This window comes from Macadamia integrifolia, chromosome 2 (assembly GCF_013358625.1).
Source record: "Macadamia integrifolia cultivar HAES 741 chromosome 2, SCU_Mint_v3, whole genome shotgun sequence".
NCBI classification, from domain to species: Eukaryota; Viridiplantae; Streptophyta; class Magnoliopsida; order Proteales; family Proteaceae; genus Macadamia; species Macadamia integrifolia.
The window spans coordinates 38091881-38111365 of record NC_056558.1 but is presented as its reverse complement, the minus strand read 5'-3'; the positions used below and the strand labels follow the sequence as shown (position 1 = coordinate 38111365).

Here is a 19485-nt window from a genome sequence, read left to right as displayed (position 1 = left end):
CCCCCCCCAACACACACACACACAAAAAAAGTTTGATGTAGATGAGGTCCTCGATCATCCTACGAAGATTAGAGCCTTTAAAATCCTCAAGGGGCACAAATCATCTGTACAAACTGTTGCAGCTCAGACGTCTGGAGATATGGTCTGATAATTCTGTTCCATCTTTTATATGCCAATGATAATGTGTTTGTAATTGAACCAGAGGGTAGTTATATGGTATTTTACTTATTTTTTTGTTTCATTCACTTTAGGTATGTTCTGGTTCCTGGGACTGTACTATCAAGCTATGGCAGACAAATGAGAATGATGCAGAAGGTGATATAGTTTCAATAAAAAAGAGAAAAGTGGGAAGCAAGGGAGAAGAATTGCAGTCGGAGGTATTCATTATTTCATTAGCTAAAATAGCAAAGATTTGGTATTTTTATCAATTCCTCCTGCTCTTGCTTGTCCAAAAAAATTTAGATTCTCCTTAGAGATGATCTTTGCCAACTGTCGTTCTAGGAAACTATTAGGTGACAAATCTTCCTCAGAAGAAACACCCTATAAAGTAACTGTTAAGTTTGTCTCGAATTCTTGACCCGTTTTGAAGATTGACCCGATCCGACATATTTTGGTGGCGGCCCGAATGGGAAGTTTTCTAAGATATGTGATAGAAGCAGAGGGGTTCGATCGGATCGACCGCTTCCCGATGGGTCGACCCACGACTTGGAGTATATAATGTACTGTTGCTTGTTGAGAAAGTCATTGTATTTTGAGGGTTTTTCGTGCTAGGGTTTCAAGGTGAGTTTTCTCGCCGCTGCTTGGGTGTAATCTCTCTTCTGCATAGTGAAACATCTTCTTCTTCTCCCGATGACATAGCACACCACCGTGGTATGTGAACCTCGTTAAATCTTTGTGTTGTGCGATCTGTCTTGGTTTATTTTATCGTATTTCTTGGTGTTTGATCTAACAGTAACACCTAGAATTGTCGTCCTGCTCAAAGTCTTCTTTTTGGCACATGATTACACTTACATACTACTCTCTATTGCATAGTGCATATTTCTGGAGGCTTCTTGATGAACCAAATTAGAATCAACTATTGTGGGTGATATTTCTTTTGCAATTAGTTTCGAGCCTTAAAAGTTAAGACTGGTAGAATGATGTAAGAAAGGACTGAGTTGGGTTGAGTTGAGGGAGAAGAATAGGTTGAAGACAAGTTTATCCAACATGATGCTAAATAAAAAGACCCCCATTGCATGTATATTTAAAAGGAATTAATAGGGGAAGTGTGAGGTTTCAGAAGTAGTTCTGTCATTAGGTCTTTGAGGTTCAAAATTTGTTGCCCTCCCATACAACTAGGGTCTACTCAATATCTATGATTATGAAGTGGAAGAATGTACTTTGACCTAGTTCTTAAAATTTTGAAAGCTATAGAACTTCATAACTGAGCAGGGTTTGATAAGCACTTTGTTCTTCCCAGTTCAAGTTTAACAATTGAGATAGCATTTACCTATCAACCTAGGTAAGGGTGCATTGAGAGATGTAGCATGTTCTGCTACATGTCAACAAACCTTTTTTTTATCTGTTTAATTGTTTCCTTCATTAGCTTTTATTCTTGTTCTAATTTATTTTACCCCTCATTTGTTTATGCAACATTTTTGAAGTCGGCACTTTAAACAGTGTTGAAATTTTACATCTGTTTTCTATTTCAGTTCTTCTTCTTCTTTTTTTATTTATTTATTTATTTATTTTTAAGTTGTCTTCAGCTATTTTTCATTATGGAAGTGCTATTTATATCAGAAGAAGAGTGACTTTTAATGGCATTCAGGGGGAGGCTGTATCCACACTTGTGGGGCATACACAATGCGTATCTTCTGTTGTTTGGCCAGAGCGGGAAACTATTTATTCTGCGTCATGGGATCATTCTGTTAGAAGGTGGGATTTTGAAACAGGCAAGGATTCCTTGAACATAGTAAGTTTGATAACCTTATTTTGGCCTTTCTTGCAGTTGAAAAAGCAGAATTTCTGATATAACATTAGATGCTAGTTTAGGAATACCAACTGCTGGTCTTTACTCTATTGGTGCTTGGTTTGGGAAATTGATTTTTTGATGAGAAAATGTAGCACCTTTGACATTACAATCTCTCTTTGTCATTTATCGTTGCATGCCTTACCAGGGAACTTTTTCTTTGAACTGATAGGCTTCAATATTTATATATTTTGTACTACAGTTGTCATGAGCATGTTATGTTCCTGCAGTGGCAGGAGCCTCGTGCACTGACTATTCCCTTTTTAGTTGTCATGAGTCCCCATTGGTTTGCATGTACAAAAGTTTGGCATGAATTATGTTTTGTTTCTCAAATGAGTTAGTATTCGATAATGGGGCTGCATCATTGGATTGTAAACATTCTTCTGATGCCACCAATATGCTGGTGGGAACTTTATTCAGTGAATTGTACTTTGGATAGCTAAGCCAGAAGATGAACATGTTTTAATGATGTTAACCATCAAATATTCATGGTCTTAGTTCTAACAAGTCATTCGGTTGGATGGTCTGAAGAGAAGGTGTCTCTCATCAGTGGTTGTACTCACCACATTGCTAGGCTTATCAAGTGATTATGATTGCTGATATTTGGCTGGCTGATCATGTAAGGTTCACTGATTGACCTACCTAACCTGTCTGCCACATGGAGTGTAGGGGCATGAAATTCTATGCCAACATATTACATTGGGCTGGACAATAGAGAAAATTTCATTTATAATCTATCACATAATATAATAAACATATGCACAATAGAGATAATCCAATTGGGGGTTTAATCTTCTTCATTCTCTTCATAGTTCTGTGGGAAAGCCCTCAACTGCCTTGATGTTGGAGGTGAAAGTTCTGCACTTATTGCTGCTGGTGGTTCCGACCCTATCCTTAGGATATGGGATCCTCGAAAACCAGGTAAGTTACTCAGTTGAAAGAAGAGCAAGTAGTTGGACCTCTCTCTCATATTCCTTACATCTCAACTAAAATTAATGTTCTGTGCAGGAACTTTGGCTCCCATCTTTCAGTTCTCATCTCACTCCTCTTGGATCACGGCTTGCAAGTGGCACAAAAAATCCTGGTTTCATTTGGTTTCCGCATCTTATGATGGGAAATTGATGTTGTGGGATCTAAGAACTGCGGTATTGTCTCCCTCCTGTATTTTTATGCTGATTCTGTACTGAAAGATTTTTCAGGTGTGGGCTAATTTTCTTTTCTTTGATGTCCAATCAAAACATCTTTTTGAATCAGTGGCCACTGGCAGTACTAAACTCACATAATGACAAGGTACCTCTTTTTCCCATGTGTGTTTCTTCATTGATCATGTGTATGGGCTGCTATTTTCTCTTACATTGGGGCCTGCATTGAAATACAGGTGCTATGTGCTGACTGGTGGAAAGGTGATAGCATAGTCAGCGGTGGAGCAGACTCGAAACTTTGCATTTCTTCTGAAATTCCTTTTGAGTGAGGTATGGTTATAATATGCTCTTCTGTTCTTTGACCAACTTATCTATTGGAAAACAATTTTCTTGGCATTTGGTTGCCTAGAAACTTTCTGATTGCAAGCGGTTTTTTAGAAGAGAAACTTTTTGGTACTTCTTACCTTCAAAGTTGACATTCAGTCTGATTTCCCTTTACTTTCCCTGTTGTTGAAGGACTCTTATAAATTTTTGTCCAGCTGGACGGGAATTTTTTTTTCTACTTTCCTGGAAAACCATTCATCCATTACAAAATTGGACTTTAATTAAACTGATATTGACTTCGTTTCTTTAATTTTTGAATCAATCTTCTGTAGTCCTCTGAAATTTTAATTATTTCCTGAATCTCTCTTGTTTTATGGTGTCACAATTGCACTTGACAACATATGTCATGTGCATTGGCTCTTTATAATTGCTGTTTGCATGGGAGACGAGGCCAAATCAATTTAGTCAAACTGGAGTTGATGCAATTGTGTCAACTCACACACCCAAGTATTTAGTATTCGGGCTCAGGGACAGTTGCTCACTTTCAATCCTGATCTGATCCCAATTTTACTCAGCTGAGTTTGGGGATGACAGGGTAATTCAGGCATGATGCAACAATAGGGTCTGTTGCAGTAGTACTTAGTTATGGGCTTTTGTTTTAAGTATTTTTATTTTTTATGGGCCCAATTTTTAAGACCTAAATTTTAGGTCTTTGTCTAGATATATATTTAGGTAGTCTTGGGGGTTAAGTAGTTTTAGTCTAGTATTTTTTTTTTCTAGTAATTTATTCTTGTTAGTTTGTCTATTTAATTAATGTGTCATGACAGGTTCAGAGATTAGAAGTTATAGAAGAGATGTAACAGAGCGATAGTATTTGAATTAGAATATTGGGAGAGGGATCGACTCTTATATTGGCGTTATACACGGCTAGAGGCTAGAGGAGGAAACGAGTTTTGGTGGGTGTTCCCTAGGGGGCCCAAATCATTAAACAAGAAAAGGGGAGAGAGACTGTGAGGGGGCGTGTACCTGTGGTCACGTGCCCACTTTTTTGCTAGAATATTTCATTCAATTGTGCGAGAACTCTTTTCTCTCTCTCTTCTCTTCACTTCTGTTGTTCTTTCTTCTATTCTTCATCTATTAGTCTACTCAGGTGCTAATTTATAGAACCTGCAAGTCAGACTCTATCGGTTGGTAATCCCTGCTACATCAGCTTCTGGAGATGCATAACCAACAAGCTCTTTAACCTCTGGTTTTTAGCAGAAAATATTTCAAATATGAGCTTGTTGAGCAGTCAATCTGATCTTTGATTCCTAGTCTGGAATTTGGGTTGGTTGGCTGCATCATAGGGTGTAAACAGGCCTTGTCACCCAAGTTTTTTTGGGTGATCACTGATCAGTATTGGAATGGTGGATTGGGCTCTGCCGATCCAAGTTGACTTGGGTCATATGCCTGACAAACCCAATACCTAAATTCATGCTCTCCTCTCCCTCAAAAAAAAAAAAAAAAAAAAAAGCTGCATTGTTCTTTAAAATGCATTTACCTGCCGCTTTCATTACTCTCAAGGACGTTCTCATTTCTTTATTACTGTTCTCTTGTAAAAACGTTTGCTCCCAGTTAAGTTCAAACACAATCAAATTTATCTTTTCATTTGATTGAATTGGAGAATCACTTTGCGTTCCTTGACAATCTTATGTTTTTTTCCTCTTGATTTGCAGCAATACAAGAGTATCAGGATAGGCATTCTGCGTTGGAAAACTGAAATCTATTCCAATGAACCTGGTCAAAAGAATTTTGTTAAAGGTTATTTTTGCTTGTATATACACAATTTTGATGGCATTTGATCGGTATCATTTTAAAACACAGGTCTTCTAATCAGAGAAGCATAAGGTGGGTCTGAATTTCTGCTGGCAATTGAGGAACCATGGCTATGCTAATCGTAAGAAAATCTTACTTGCAGAGGATATTGTAGAGGAAAGTGTTGAACTTTTGAATTGATATAAATGTATTTCTTGGAGTGGATTGAAAGAACTTAACCACATTTTTATCAAAATTTTGCACTGCAGTAACAAATGTAACCCCTTCTCTTTCCTTTAGTTTTTATTTTTGAATACCCCTTGCTTTCATATCATGTGAGCAGAAATTATAGAATCAAGAGAGTACTTAAGCATCAGCAAAGAACAAGATGTACATCCAAAAAAAGAAAGGGGGGGGGGGTGTTGGGCAACAATAATTGATGGTTTTTGCATTTTTTTGCTTTGTTTTTTTCCTTGAGATTTGTTTATATTTATATGGGCTAGAGGTTCCTACATGGCCGTAGAAGGAGCGTTCTCATCATGGGTCACTTGTTTGCCATGTGGCAAAAATTAGACGAGGTCTAAAATTTGTGAAAGATAAATTAATAAATCTCCTATTCACATGTTAATTTTCAGTTCAAACGGAGTTTATCAAGTGGAAAAGTGGTAAAATGAAATTCTGAAAAATCCAAGAAATGGCAGAGTGTTAACTCTTAGCACGTTTGCATAGAAAAATATGGATGATCTAAGATGGTTCTCTTGTCCCTGAAAAGCTCGTTCGGTACTCGATGGATAGTGGTCTCAATTGTTACACTTGTGAAAATTCAACCAATCTGAGGCGAAAGGAAATTGAATTCAGTTCTATCTCCCATAAAAACCTCCTGAAATTAGATGATAGTTTACTTCAACGTGCTCCCTCCCTCACACAATGGTTTGAGGTATTAATATCGTATTGGTGTATATATCAGTCTTGGTCCATTTTTTTAATTTACAATTGGTACTGGTTCTATATGGTCTGATCCATATTAGTATCGACCAAGACTGATATGGATACCTATAACCTCTCTTCGTAGAGGATCCCATCCATCTTTTTGATCAAGTTTCAGCCTAAAACAAACAGTGGAAATGCCGTAATAGTGAGTTTAAATTGAACACAAAATTACAAGAGTATCACTAGATTCCATCACAGTGAAATGGCAATTTTGCAATATTATGAATCTTGAAACATGCCTTTTAGTTATTCCCATGCTTGTTTAAGGGTGAAACTTGTACAGTGAATGGATATCCCCACATGGACTCTCTCTCTCTCTCTCTCTCATCAAATCTACCACATGACAAAAAAGCATGTCATTGTGGAAAAAATCCAAAATTACCATGGACATGAAATCAATATTTTATTACGGAGAGGGATCTATACACTAGCATTGCGTATTGGAATCATACATACTAGCCTTTTCTTAATTGTAGGATTTTCTCTACATCTCATCAATTCAATCTATCCATTGGCACAAACATAATCGTGAAAACGCTAGCTGACTCAAGGCATTAGAGGGCTTTCTTAAATGCATAGGTGATAAGGCGGCCACAAGGTGGTGCCTAGGCAACCTATGTGTACACGAATAATTTAAAAAATATAGATACAGTTTTCTTCCCACTTCTCAAATCCGAAAGGACATAAACCATGTGGCAAGGTTCATGGATATCTCTTCTATGTATTCAAATTGAAAGGACCAAATCCAATGACATCTTTTGACAGGGAAGAAGAATGACTTTGTAGAATCACCCATTTCAAAAGACTTGGTAGAATCACCCATTTCAAGCTTTCAAATGTCCTAATCTTGTGAGGACTAAACAATGATCCCAACATTTTTGGTTACCAATCAATGTAATTGGAAGGACTAAAGGTTGCCGAATCTTCCAATCAAAATTAGAGAGCATAGCTGCAAGTTCAATTGGAAAAATAAATAATGCCGCAGATAATCATAGCCCACATTACTATCACAGAGTAATTCATACTCCCCCAGTATGAATCATCCCCAATCAAGTTCACCATATATATATATAATTTATTTTTTTAAAAGACACACGAATCATAAAGATAGTGGAGCGAGGAGACGAGGGGAATAAATGTGATGGGAGTCTATCGTAGAGACTGCAACCAGTGTACTATGCATTAGATCCATTGGCTGCTTCCTTTAACACTTGAACAATTTGTCTTCATTTCCCTCTTAATAGGAGTAAAATATCTCCAAGCAATTTTTTCTAATTATCTCTATCTTTTAAAATTTATTTAATATAATTTTAGTGAAATGATAAGATTTTTTTTTATAGAGAAAAATATAAATATATATATATATATATGTTATATTAAAAAGATAAAAAAGTAAGATTACAAACTTATTGTAACCTACCATGATTACAATAAGATTTTAATAAATTAAAAACCTTTCACAATCCATAATCAATTTTAGATAGGGGAATGCCGGAATGATCCCAAGAAAATGGAGGGAAAATAAAAAGAGTTTTGAGTAATCGTTTATATGGTAGATGTCTATCTTTAAATAGATTGTCTACAAATTCTTTTACCAAAATGTATATGTGTCTATGTCTAGACACAACAGGTGCAAAAAGATCGCACTACCCTGCATTAAAGATACTTCAACTTGCTCTCCCATTAACCCACACACTGGGGTATACATGCTGCAGCGATGTATGTTGTATTGCCCCTTTTTTCATTTTATTCTTATTCCATTTTTTAAGGTTTCACTATTCAACTTTAGTTGGCAGTGGGGTCTAGCATTTTGGTCCGTTAGACTGAATGGTAAAAAGTCGATACTCGACACATGGCAATAATGCACTATTCAAAAAGTTGTTTCTAAATCTTGAGAGTTTTCTCATTTTGCAGTAGGGAAATGGGTAAAGGGATGCGGGTGTCATCCACTCCGTCGATATGTCCTTACTCCTTACACGTGTTCCACTCCACCGTGCGTACTTACTTAGACCTTCGCTCGACCTTTTTATCTGATTCCCATCCTCCCTGTGTCTCTCTCTCATCCTTTTTTCGAAGTCCGTGCTCCTAAATCGCCTATCAATTGTCTCTCTCCTCACGCTCTCTTTCTCTTTCGGCCTCCGAGGGTTTTGCTAAATGTGAGGGTAACGGAAACGAAAAAGTATGGATCCCTTGGAAGACGAAGATATCGGAGGAGACGAATCTCAAAGGGAATCCTACCTGACATCCACTGATTCCAGCGTATCTTCTCTCTTTGTCACAGAAGACAGCCGCAGCACCACCAGCTCCACCGATGTCTTCGGCAGCAGCAGCAGCAGCGGTGGCTCCGGCGAGATTCCGGCTTCTGTAGTTGAAGGTGCAGTGGTGCCGAGGCTACTACTGTCCTCTACTATCTCAACTGGAGGTGAGGGAAATAGTAACGTAGAAAAAGAGGGGTTAATGGTGGTTTCGAAGACGGCGAGGCAGAAGTGCGTGGGAAGGAACAATAAAGGACTGACTTGGGGGTTCACTTCCATTATTGGGCGACGGAGAGAGATGGAGGACGCCGTTTCCGTTATTCCTGGCTTCCTCTCCAGCTCTTGTGATCACGTCGGCGGTTGTACGGCACCGGGATCTCGAAGTTCCGGCGAGATCTCCCCTCTCCATTTCTTCGGCGTCTACGACGGTCACGGTGGATCCCAGGTAACCCCTTTTATTTTCTCTTTTTTGTGTTTAAAAAACCTAACATACCCCACGTGATAAATCTGTGATCTAAAGTGTCCTTAGACGTCCGATTGGATTCTGAGACGTGAAACGACCTATAGATTTCAATCTGACAGTCACTAAACCTTGATACGACCACGTGTTAGAGTCTCGCTTTTTCCTTTTTTTTTTGATAATAACTATTTTGGGAAATTAAAGAGCTTTTTTTGTTTTGTTTTTTTCTTTATTTTGCTTTATAATTAAAAAATATAAAAGGTTGAAAGTTTTTTAATTCTTTCATGGCACGAAAGGACACGTTGCAAATAGAGTATGGTGTTGAAAGGAAAGAACCTACCAATCAGAGATGGGCCAGATGGCTTTATTTTCTAGGTACCTTTTTGTCACTCCTTAGTAATCGGGCACGTGTACCCATGATGTAACGTTATTTATAAATGTTGACATCATTTCCGCCCAAGGATACAGGTGGCCGGCTGTTCGGTTGGTTGCGGGAAGAGGAGAACTTGGGAAGCTTAACAGTTTACATTAAAAAAAAAAAAAAAAGGGTGAGTTCCCTGATAGGCAGCGCAGTTTTACACTAGCGTAGCGTCAATGGGGATGTTCGTCCCACTGTGTCAAGGCGTAGAAACAACTGGTTTTTATTTTTTTCTGTAAAAAAATGTTAAAGGTAGCATGATCCTACGCCAAGATTCATAGGCTACGCTGCCTTCCTCTCCCCAACAAACACAACTGAGAGTAGGTTGAAATTCTATCCTTTTCCAATGAAAAATGCAGCACATGGGAAGACAACTGGACAAGATGGAAAAACTGGGAACGTTTCTAGATTATTAGATTTTTTTTTACTTTGACCATGACCCTTTCACTCCAGAGCATTACACCTGTCATAATATCATTGAATGGGAGGATGGACATTTCGTCCGTCCATCAATCATGCTATAGCTGTCGAATTATGACTCATAGGGGGCCCATCCAGTGATTGGGGTCCTAACTACCGAGTCCTAACTTCTCGGATGTGCGCCAAGTGTGGACCGCTATTGCCTTAGGACTCTATAGGGACTCTATACCTATTATATACTTGAAAATATAGTGAAAAGGAAGCATGGCCGATTTCCTTTTCACGGATGTGCGTATGCCGATTTCCTTTTATACCCTTTTCACATAATAAATAATAGGGTTTATATTGATATTCTTTACTATTCTTACCATGTAGGTCGCATGTGAACCCAGATGATACCATTTTTGAACTCTTCATTGGTTTCCATCTACCACTATTTATATTACCTCTATAGATATAGACAGCGGGAGAAGCTGGGAGAAGCTTTTACGTCTTTCTGAGCAATAACCAGTTATAATAAAGGCTGGACACATCACCCATGTCATAAGATGGGCCCATTATGCCTCTCTCTCTTCTTTCTATAAAATAACCCCATACTCCTTGTGTCTATCGCTGTCCCTATCAAAAATTAAGGGAACAGAAAATAAGAAAAAATGGCAGGCGGCATTCTAGGTAGCCGACCACACTAGACTATTATTAGTTCAATCTTAGCCAGTGATTTTGAGTGATACCCAACGTGTCAAATCTCTAATGTTGACTTGTTATATAGACCACAAGATACATGTCACTTTTATTAATGAATTTATGCCACCTGTCAGATGCCAGATATAAAAGGAGTTTAAAAGTTCAGGTATTAGTGGATGATGCTTCAACCAACCAAAAGTCAAAAGGAGTTAAAAAACTTTCAGGTACATTTGTCTCTATAGGAAAGGAATAACCTAAAGAGAAATGAGATGCCCCATTGTTTAGAAAAATCAAATGACCCAAAAAACAATTCAAAATGGATGGTATATGATTTCTTCTTTAAGGGGAATCTCAATGCTTAAGCAATAAGTTGTGAAGTTTACTTCAGTTGTTCAGTTTTGTACTTTAATTGAAATGACTTTTGTTCTCTTTGAAGTCCTCTTAATCGGTGGCAAAAGGAACTTGTTGAGGAGAAATATCACTTTTCAAAATTACTAATACCACATTTTTTTTTTAATCAGCTATGAAGAATTGAGTTTCTTTGACCTTTGATTGCTGTAAAGTGGAAATCATTCAAAGTATGGCAGACTCATGTTGCTTAGATCTTCCACTTAAACATTTATGACCTTGAACACTGCCAGAATCAGAACCCTTTCTCATTGGGATAGGAAGGTTTCTTCTATCCCTCAATTGGTTCCATAGCCTAGGTATTACAGGTACTTAACAACCCAAACTTTAATCTAGTAAACCCAGCTCCTCCTTTGACACATTGTATATTTATATCACACAGCAAAAAACACATAAATATATGTTAAGTTTGTCTCGAATTCTTGACCCGTTTTGAAGAATGACCCGCTCCGATATATTTTGGTGGTGACCAAGATAGAATTATTTTTTTTTTTCTGAAATTTGTGATAGAAGCAGAGGGGTTGGGTTAATAGGTGGATTGGTTGGGCAGTTAATAACACAATTGCTGTTAACATCAACCGTGACTTGATTGATCGCCCACGACTTGGAAGATAATGTATTGTCGTCTTTTTGAGCATGCAATTGTAATTTTGGGGTTTTTTGAGATAGGGTTTCGGAGCAAGTTTTCTCGTCGTTGTTTGAGTGTAATCTCCTTTCCACATAGTAAAACATCTTCTTCTTCGTCGAGAGCGTAGCACACGACATCAGTGTGTGAACCTCGTTAAATCTCTGTGTGTTGTGCAGATCAATGTTTTTATATTTTCGTATTTGTTGGTGTTTGTTATAACAATATACAATACATATGTAGATTTCTTGCCTGTTGTACCCATGGATCCTAACCTTGTTCTTTTGATTTGTGATAACCTTTTGACATAAATGATAATTGATGAGGTGTCTTGTAAAATGCATGCTCATTGAGCAATTAAAAACTTTTGGAAGAATTTATAGCTTAAATTTTATTTTCTTATGACATGAGGTCATAAGTTGCAAGTTTTGTGACAGATACATATGGCTCATTTACCGATATACATAAAAAGAAATAGAATCAATGAAAATAGCAAATATAGGCATACCATAGGCACATCTATGCCGCCATTGAGAGAGAGAGAGAGAGGTGTCCTATCTAATGCATGAAGTCTGGCTACATCATTATTGGGCTTAAAAGGTTCTGAAGCTGCACTGCTTACTCTGGCTCTGCATGGCAGGGTTGCCCATTGACCTGAAATCTAAAAAATTCCCACTCACCAAATTGCATAAATGATTGACGTATTTGTTTTTTCTTTTCATGTTTTATAGGTGGCTAAATTTTGTGCTGAGCGGGTCCATGAAGTTGTGGCAGAGGAGTGGGGGAGGCTAGGAAATGGTGATGGATGGCGTAGGAGGTGGGAAGTGGCATTCTCTACTGGGTTTGAGAGGGCTGACAATGAGGTTGTGGCAGAGTCAATAGCACCAGAAATAGTTGGCTCGACTGCCATTGTGGCGGCTGTATCAGGGTGTCAGATCATTACATCCAATTGTGGTGACTCAAGGGCGGTGCTTTGTCAAGGGACTCGGACAATCCCTTTAACTGTAGATCACAAGGTCATTCCAGATATCCTTATATTTGTTTCTTGGTTCTCATTTGCTTCAGTTGGTCTATGAGTTACCAAGATTTAAATACATGCTTTTGTTTACCACTTCATATTTTCCAATAATTGCACCAGTCTGCAAGTTAAATGTTGATTATTAAGTGCTCTGCTTTCTGATTATCAAATAGGTTGCATGAATGCATACTTCCACTTCAGTGCTTATACCCTGCAATTTTCTATCCCTTCAACTCATTCATTGCATTGTTATTTCCACTTTTCAACAATTCTCAATTCATTATTCTTGCTGTTTTTTACAGCCAGACAGAGAAGATGAACTTGTAAGGATTGAAGGAGGGGGAGGAAAAGTCATAAACTGGAATGGTGCTAGGGTTTTGGGTGTTCTTGCCATGTCCCGAGCAATAGGTTTTTCTTTTCCCTCAATCCCCAATTTTCTTCTCTGTTCTAAAGCCTATGCTACATTTAATAATGTCAACCGATTTTATCCTCTGAGGTATTGACTTACCAAAATTATCATGCATGCATAGGTGTGCTTCCTGAGAAGCAATCTGTAGAATGGTAGTTAGTTTCAGTCTTTCAATGGATTCACTGGCCTGTACCACTCTTGAGATATTTGATATATCTTGGGGACCAACTCAGGCCATATTAGATTAAATTAATGTACCTATTGCAGTCCAATAAATGTAGGACAGCTAGAGAGGGATTTTTTTTTCCTTTTATTTAGAGTCAAGTTTTAGACTCTTTGGGCACAAGTAGTTTAGTAACCTTAGTATTGCAACTGCACTTGCGTGAGGAATTTTTTTGAAGTTGAAAGTAGGAATTCTATTTTAAGGGAGAGAAACTCATAGGTTATTTTAGGTGGGAATTTTGATAAATTATGATTAAGGGATTTATGGTTCAAGTGGATTAAAGATTGATCATGGAGATATAAGTGGAGCTTCAGATAAAGGCTGCACAATTGCGATATAAAGCTGATCCCCCCCCCCCCCCCCTCTCTCTTGGGCAGTGCAAGGTTTAAACTGGATGGTTTGCAACAAAAGTTAATTGTTTTGCACAGCTGATGATGATCACTAATTAGGATTTGAATAAATGGAGGCACATAGGTCAATAAAGGCCTAAATGATTTTTTCGATATTGGGAAAGTGGAGTGAAAAATAAAGGTCTCAATGTCTCAAATGACTTACTGGTTAGAATAAGATTGGGTGAGTGTTTGGCTTCTCAGATTTGTTTTGAAAACTCATTAAGAAAAATAAATAGGAGTGAGGTAGGAAAATGTTTTACTTTTTTCCTTGGTTCTTCAACAACAAACTCAGCCTTTTCGTCGATTCTTCATCCTTTATTAATCGGAGGAATGCTAGCCAAATGAGATTAAGAGAGTAGCATACACAAACACCTAGTGTTCTAGGAATGCTTTCCATACAAATGTAAGGTGTAGAGGTTGCTTTAATCACAAAATGACGAGGACAGTGAGAGATGTTTTGGTTAGCACAGGCAAATCATTATGTGTTTATTAACTGAAAGACCCCGGGATTGGTTTTTTCATTTTGCACTTAAATAGAGCATATAAGCCTTGCTGCTTAGAACAATTTTGTTTGGCAAGGCCTGATCAAGCAGCTTCGCTTACATGGAGTTGTCATGGGATAACATGGTGCAAAGTACATTGCTGCTTGTCCTGTTGGAAATGAGGAGATATGACAGGTAGGACTTACTGTGGATTGCTGAGGTATTCAAATGCAAGTAGTTGGGAGGAGGGGGTTGGGTAGGTTAAGTTTTCTTTTGGTGAAAGGCTGAAGGTTTCAGATTAATTAAATGGTTTGTAGCCATTGTGAGATGCAAGACACTAAAATATTCGTTGGTTCAAGAAGCAAAAGAGAAGTGTTGTGGTAGCAAATTGTAAATATTAAAATAAGCAGAATGAAAACAATAGGGAAGCATTTGGAGAGGAGGAAGATATGTGGCTCAAATAAGCTGAAAAAGGGATGGCTAGGAATACACCATAAAACAATAACTGAATAGTGAAATTGAAGAGAAACAAAATAAAGAAACACAAATAAGAGACAATTAAGTAAATAACAACTTATGGTAACCAATGGGTGAAACTTTACTGTATCAATAATGAGATGAGTAAAATAGTGATGCATTAAATTTCAAAACAGCCAAGGGCACTTGTACAGTTGTACAATAAAGTAACATCAAACGATGCTATCTGATTTAATATTAAATACTAAAAATACACGTTGAATAGAAAGAGTCACGGTGTTTGTTTTGAACTTCTGAAACTTAATGTGATGGAATTGTGTCCAGCAGCTAAAAATCTTGCATGGGAAAAAATATATATATATATATATATTTTTTTTTTATTTCCTATTAATATCACTATTTTTTTTCTTGATATTCCTGCCCCACTTCCCTAAGTTCTCCAATCTGTTTCCATTATTGTTTTGTATAAAATCTTCTTTGCGTTTGAAATGTTCCCCCCAACCCCCCGCCCAAAAAAAAAAAAAAAAGTAGGGGAAATCGAATAAAGTTGTCTTTTGAAAAATGTTTCTTAAGAATTGTGTTTCACACCTGTGATCTAAATGACTGTTGGATTTGGCTATGAGACTGCGATTGGACCATTTGGGCCATGAACCTTTTTCCTTTTGTGGTTTTCTGAAAGAAACGGAATATTCCTGTTTTAATCTCTTTGGATCATTGGACTGGGTTATCTGACTGTTCAAACCCCAAACTTTTTATTTGAATGGTCCACCCTCCGGTCTGGTATTAAAAGTGTTGCTTCAGATCCTTTTGATATACTTCTCAATAGTAGTGGTTTAATATCCTCCTTTCTGTAAAAATTGTGGTTCCTTTGTGGTAGCACAATGTGTCACAGGAAGCCAAAAAAAAAAAAAAAAATAACAACAACAACAACAAAACAAAACAATGGCAATTGCTTGTGATCTCCACCATACTTGATAACAGATGCGGTCAACAGCTTTGTAACACTTCCCCCCACCCCCTTAAAAAAAGGCCAGATGATATTTCCTGAATTTAATTTGGTTTCACGAGGCCTCAATCCAATTCATTGTGGAGTCAAGCGTTGATTTCCCAACACAAATCCTCCCTGACCTAATGTGGAGTCCTGGTTATCCCTGGATATATCTTGGTCAAATAGATGATACCCCTTGGTGTTTCTAAAGCAGGAAAAGAAGCAGAAAATAAAAGCTGAGACTGATATGGGCATTTCTGCATCTGGTTATGCTTATTTATATTTGTCACGGAAAGTTCTACAAAGAAAAGTAAAATTTGGTGTTTTCTTTTATGGCTATGTCAACTTGAGTGGTTGCTCCTGCAATTTCCATGTGTCCTCTGAAAGGTACTTTACCTTCTCATTATGGCTGTTGGACCTTGTGATTTCCATAGCTAGAAAAAAAAATTGTGCTCTTCCTGGACCTTTTAGATTGCTGCACTTCTTAAACAATTTTATGCTACAAGGATTAATGAACTTTCTTGTGTTCTTCTATTCATGGGAATTTTCAATTTAGGAGAAAGTTTTCCTTCACCCACAAAGGACGGTTCAACTATCCTAAGGTTCACAAACCCTAGAGGGTTTTAGTATGTTCCCAAAATACCTTCCCGATACCCCGCGCCCATCTGAAGCGCCACAGTGAATGGATTGATTTTAGATTCCCATTCACCATGGCTTTAGGATTAGGAAAACTTGATAATTCAGTTTGTCTTCATTTTGAACTGTAGTTCTTAACATAGTTTTCTGCCAAAACATCAAATATTGTAGGAACTAAAAAGTAACCTTAAGAAGTCATATGATACTTGGAAGTTTGTGTATATGAGCCAATAGGTTCATTGAGGCTTAGTTTGGTTGTCAAGAAATGAATAAAAAAGAAAACTTTCAAAAAAAAAAATTGAATTTGAGGAGAGATTGGCACATAAATCAATCGTTGCATCGTAATGACATTTTTTCTTCATGATGCAATGATTGGCTTCTCTCTCTCTCTCTCTCTCAAATTCAAAATTTCTTCTTTTCTTTATATTCATTTGTTGACTACCAAACTAAGCATGAAGCATTATGTCTGAATAAATTTTGGTTTCATACCCTGTTGAATGAGAACACTAATTACCATGTATGATAATATTCATCAGACATCTTTTCTGCTGATCTGTTACCGAAAGCTGTAGCTGTTCTTGTACTTTCTACTCTTCACTATCAGCAATGTCTAGCCTCAGCCCTTCTAAGGTGGTTACACCATGACTCAGTTGATGGTGACATTTTCTTTATTAGACATTGGAGTTGATCTGTAAAGGAGAACTTAGAGGTCATATACTACTGTAAATACGTCCCTTTATAGTGTTCGAGGACTTCTATTGAGTTATACGTCATTCATGGGAAATGGATGTTGTGTCTTGCCTTCTTTATTTCTTGCAACAAGAGTAGTGAATCTATGTTTACAATGACAAGTATTTCATAAATTTCCTACTGCGATTATGAGTTTCTTATTTGCAGCGACATTGAGGCCATGGGTTTGATTTAAACTTTCTAATCAAAAGAAAGTAACTATGGCTTTTGCATAAACCTGAAAGAAATCACTAAGAGTTAGATTCAACTTATTTCTTTTTCTTCTGTTATATTATAGCACTGGATTTTCATCAACCTGTGATTTTATCTGCATTAGTCACTAAACGGCATTCTAGTTGATTCATGGACGGCAACTTACTGCAATAACCTCTGTGAGTCCATGCACAGTTCTGTTGAAAATTTAGATGGTAAATTTATAATCATATATATATATATATATATTATAATTGATTTTATCTATTTTATATAAGAATGTAATTTTTTTTCTTATCTATTTTATAATTCTATCATAGATCAAGGTATTAGCCGAATGGCTTAGCGACGGACTGGTACTCAATGAGATTTTATTCCAAGTGGATTTCCCAGGGGTTTGAAGCCCTGATTTTATGAGTTACAGATTCCAAAGAACAAAAACAGGGTGGCTGCCATCCCCTTTTCAGAAGTGTGGAGTTGTTGGTAACAAATTTTTCCTCATGTATTGGTGCTGGTACACAGGGACAGGCAGTGAGCTGCTAAAGGGGTAACTGCAAAAGTGTTGGGCCTAACTCAATCCCACCAGTAGTCACTGTGCTTGGGAATGATAGGGAACAGCAAGCCCAGCATGAATATGAGTTTTTCCCTAGTATATGGTCCTGATTCTGAAGGAATCCTTGCTCTGCTCATCTTAAAATGGTGTCTGGGTCATTCAAATTTACCTCATGGGATACTAATGTATATACTGCATGAATGGAATGCCCATTCTGAATTTTGGATTAGTAATTTTCTGTTACTTATTTGACTGTCTTTTATTTCTTGGCATGCTAGCATAGGCCTCCTTTGGAGCACATAAGTCCAATTCAGCTGATTGTTGAAGGACTAGATTTCAAAAACACCTGACTTCCTCCAACAATTGCTGGTATTTTAGTTTAGTTGTTGATATTCATATGATTGTTTCACTTTACTTGATTGGCTTACAGAGTTTTGTTATGACCCAGGGGATCGGTATTTGAGGCCATGGATCATCCCCGTGCCTGAAGTTACTTTCACAACAAGGAGTGAAGAAGATGAATGCTTGATAGTGGCAAGTGATGGACTTTGGGATGTGATGACCAATGATGAGGTTGGAGAAGTAGCTCGCCAACTATTGAGACGCCTACGTAGATCCACAGTGGCCAATGGGAGTTCATCAACACCAGCACAATCGGTTGCAGACCATCTAACAGATGTTGCTTACAGAAGAAACAGTTCTGACAACATTTCAGTCATTGTTGTCGACCTGAAACCAACAAGAAGGCGTCACCAGAGGCAGTAGAAGGATAGAGAAATTAAAAATCCACTCCCTCTACCCCATCAGAAAAACCACAGGAATGGTCAACTGCGGACGAATGATCTGTCTTATTCTAATGGTGAAGTTATTGCAGAGACCACCATAGAGTCATCAATGGACCGTCGCTAGCAGCTATAGCCATCAATCATGCTCAGGTGACTTGATGATTCTGTTGTTCACACTACGTCTTTCTGGCTGCCATGGTACTTTAGCTGTTTGTTACAACTAAAATTGGTTTGATGCAGCAAAACACTGGATCAATCCTCAGTTTAAGCAGTTTTGGTCCAAGGGAAGGGGAAAATTAAAAATAAAAGCTGTTTCCTTTCTCTATCCAAAGGAAGAGGTGGGAACAAGATGCTGTGTCACTGTTTTTATTTTCCTATTCCTTTAACATTAGTGTAAACAGAAAACAAACACCTTGCCACCCCATCCATGAAAAGAAGGGACAGGGGGATCTTTGGAGTGACCAAAACATACTTCTGTTTTACTTCCTTATCATTAAATTTTTCTTCTTATTTTTCAAGTGACATGGAGAAAATACCTTGAATCCATCAGAATTTCTAATTTTCTTTTTCAAAGTGTTGTTCAGAATTTGGAGCCCAGTATAAGCCTATGCCCTTTTCTTTTTTTCCTCTCTTTTTTTTTTTTTTTTTGGGGTGGGGTAGGGAATAGATCCCATCCTCTGTAATGGAATCGTAAATTTTTTGGATAATTCTAGCTTCCATGAAATCTTTTGTGCATCAGAGACCTGCAACAAATCGCCTGCAAGATGGTATAGACATCCTAACAATAGGTGTAAATGGACAAGTCATCAACATTTGTTTTATGATTATGGGTGGGTGAAGCCTTCTTTTTTTTTTTTTGGTATATGTATTGGTGGATGTAATTCTATGAATTCAGAACTTCTCCAGGTAAGCTTTGCCAGAATGTAAGCATTGGCACAATGTTGATATAATTGTGATGGTTTTGTATATCATACTCGAAGTTAGGAATTAATCTTTCCTGTGATTTACTGTACAGTTAGTTAACTCATCAACATTTTTTTTTTTTTTTTTTT

At 37.5% G+C, this 19485-nt stretch overlaps 2 protein-coding genes across 3 annotated transcripts in view; both read left to right on the top strand.

Annotated features, from left to right (window-relative positions):
• The window catches only part of LOC122089026 (ribosome biogenesis protein WDR12 homolog), a 7540-nt gene extending 2016 nt beyond the window's left edge, over positions 1-5524 (top strand). The window contains 8 exon segments of the mRNA XM_042658442.1: positions 3-142; positions 252-377; positions 1808-1951; positions 2821-2929; positions 3017-3153; positions 3263-3298; positions 3387-3480; positions 5190-5524. Coding sequence (XP_042514376.1) covers positions 3-142; positions 252-377; positions 1808-1951; positions 2821-2929; positions 3017-3153; positions 3263-3298; positions 3387-3479 — 785 coding nt within the window. The 3' untranslated portion in view covers position 3480; positions 5190-5524.
• A 2763-nt stretch (positions 5525-8287) lies between these two features.
• LOC122069040 (protein phosphatase 2C 56-like) lies at positions 8288-19447 on the top strand. 2 transcript variants are annotated; one of them, XR_006137331.1, is made up of 5 exons: positions 8288-8958; positions 12260-12544; positions 12849-12954; positions 18097-18583; positions 19173-19447. XR_006137331.1 is itself a non-coding variant. In XM_042632983.1 (4 exons), the coding sequence occupies exons 1-4, from the start codon at positions 8440-8442 to the stop codon at positions 18411-18413; spliced, it is 1227 nt and encodes a 408-aa protein (XP_042488917.1). In that variant the 5' UTR covers positions 8288-8439; the 3' UTR covers positions 18414-19006. The 2 variants fall into 2 exon arrangements, 1 of the variants encoding a protein (XP_042488917.1); XM_042632983.1 differs by lacking the exon at positions 19173-19447 and having other exon boundaries at positions 18097-19006.
• The last annotated feature ends 38 nt before the right edge of the window (positions 19448-19485 follow it).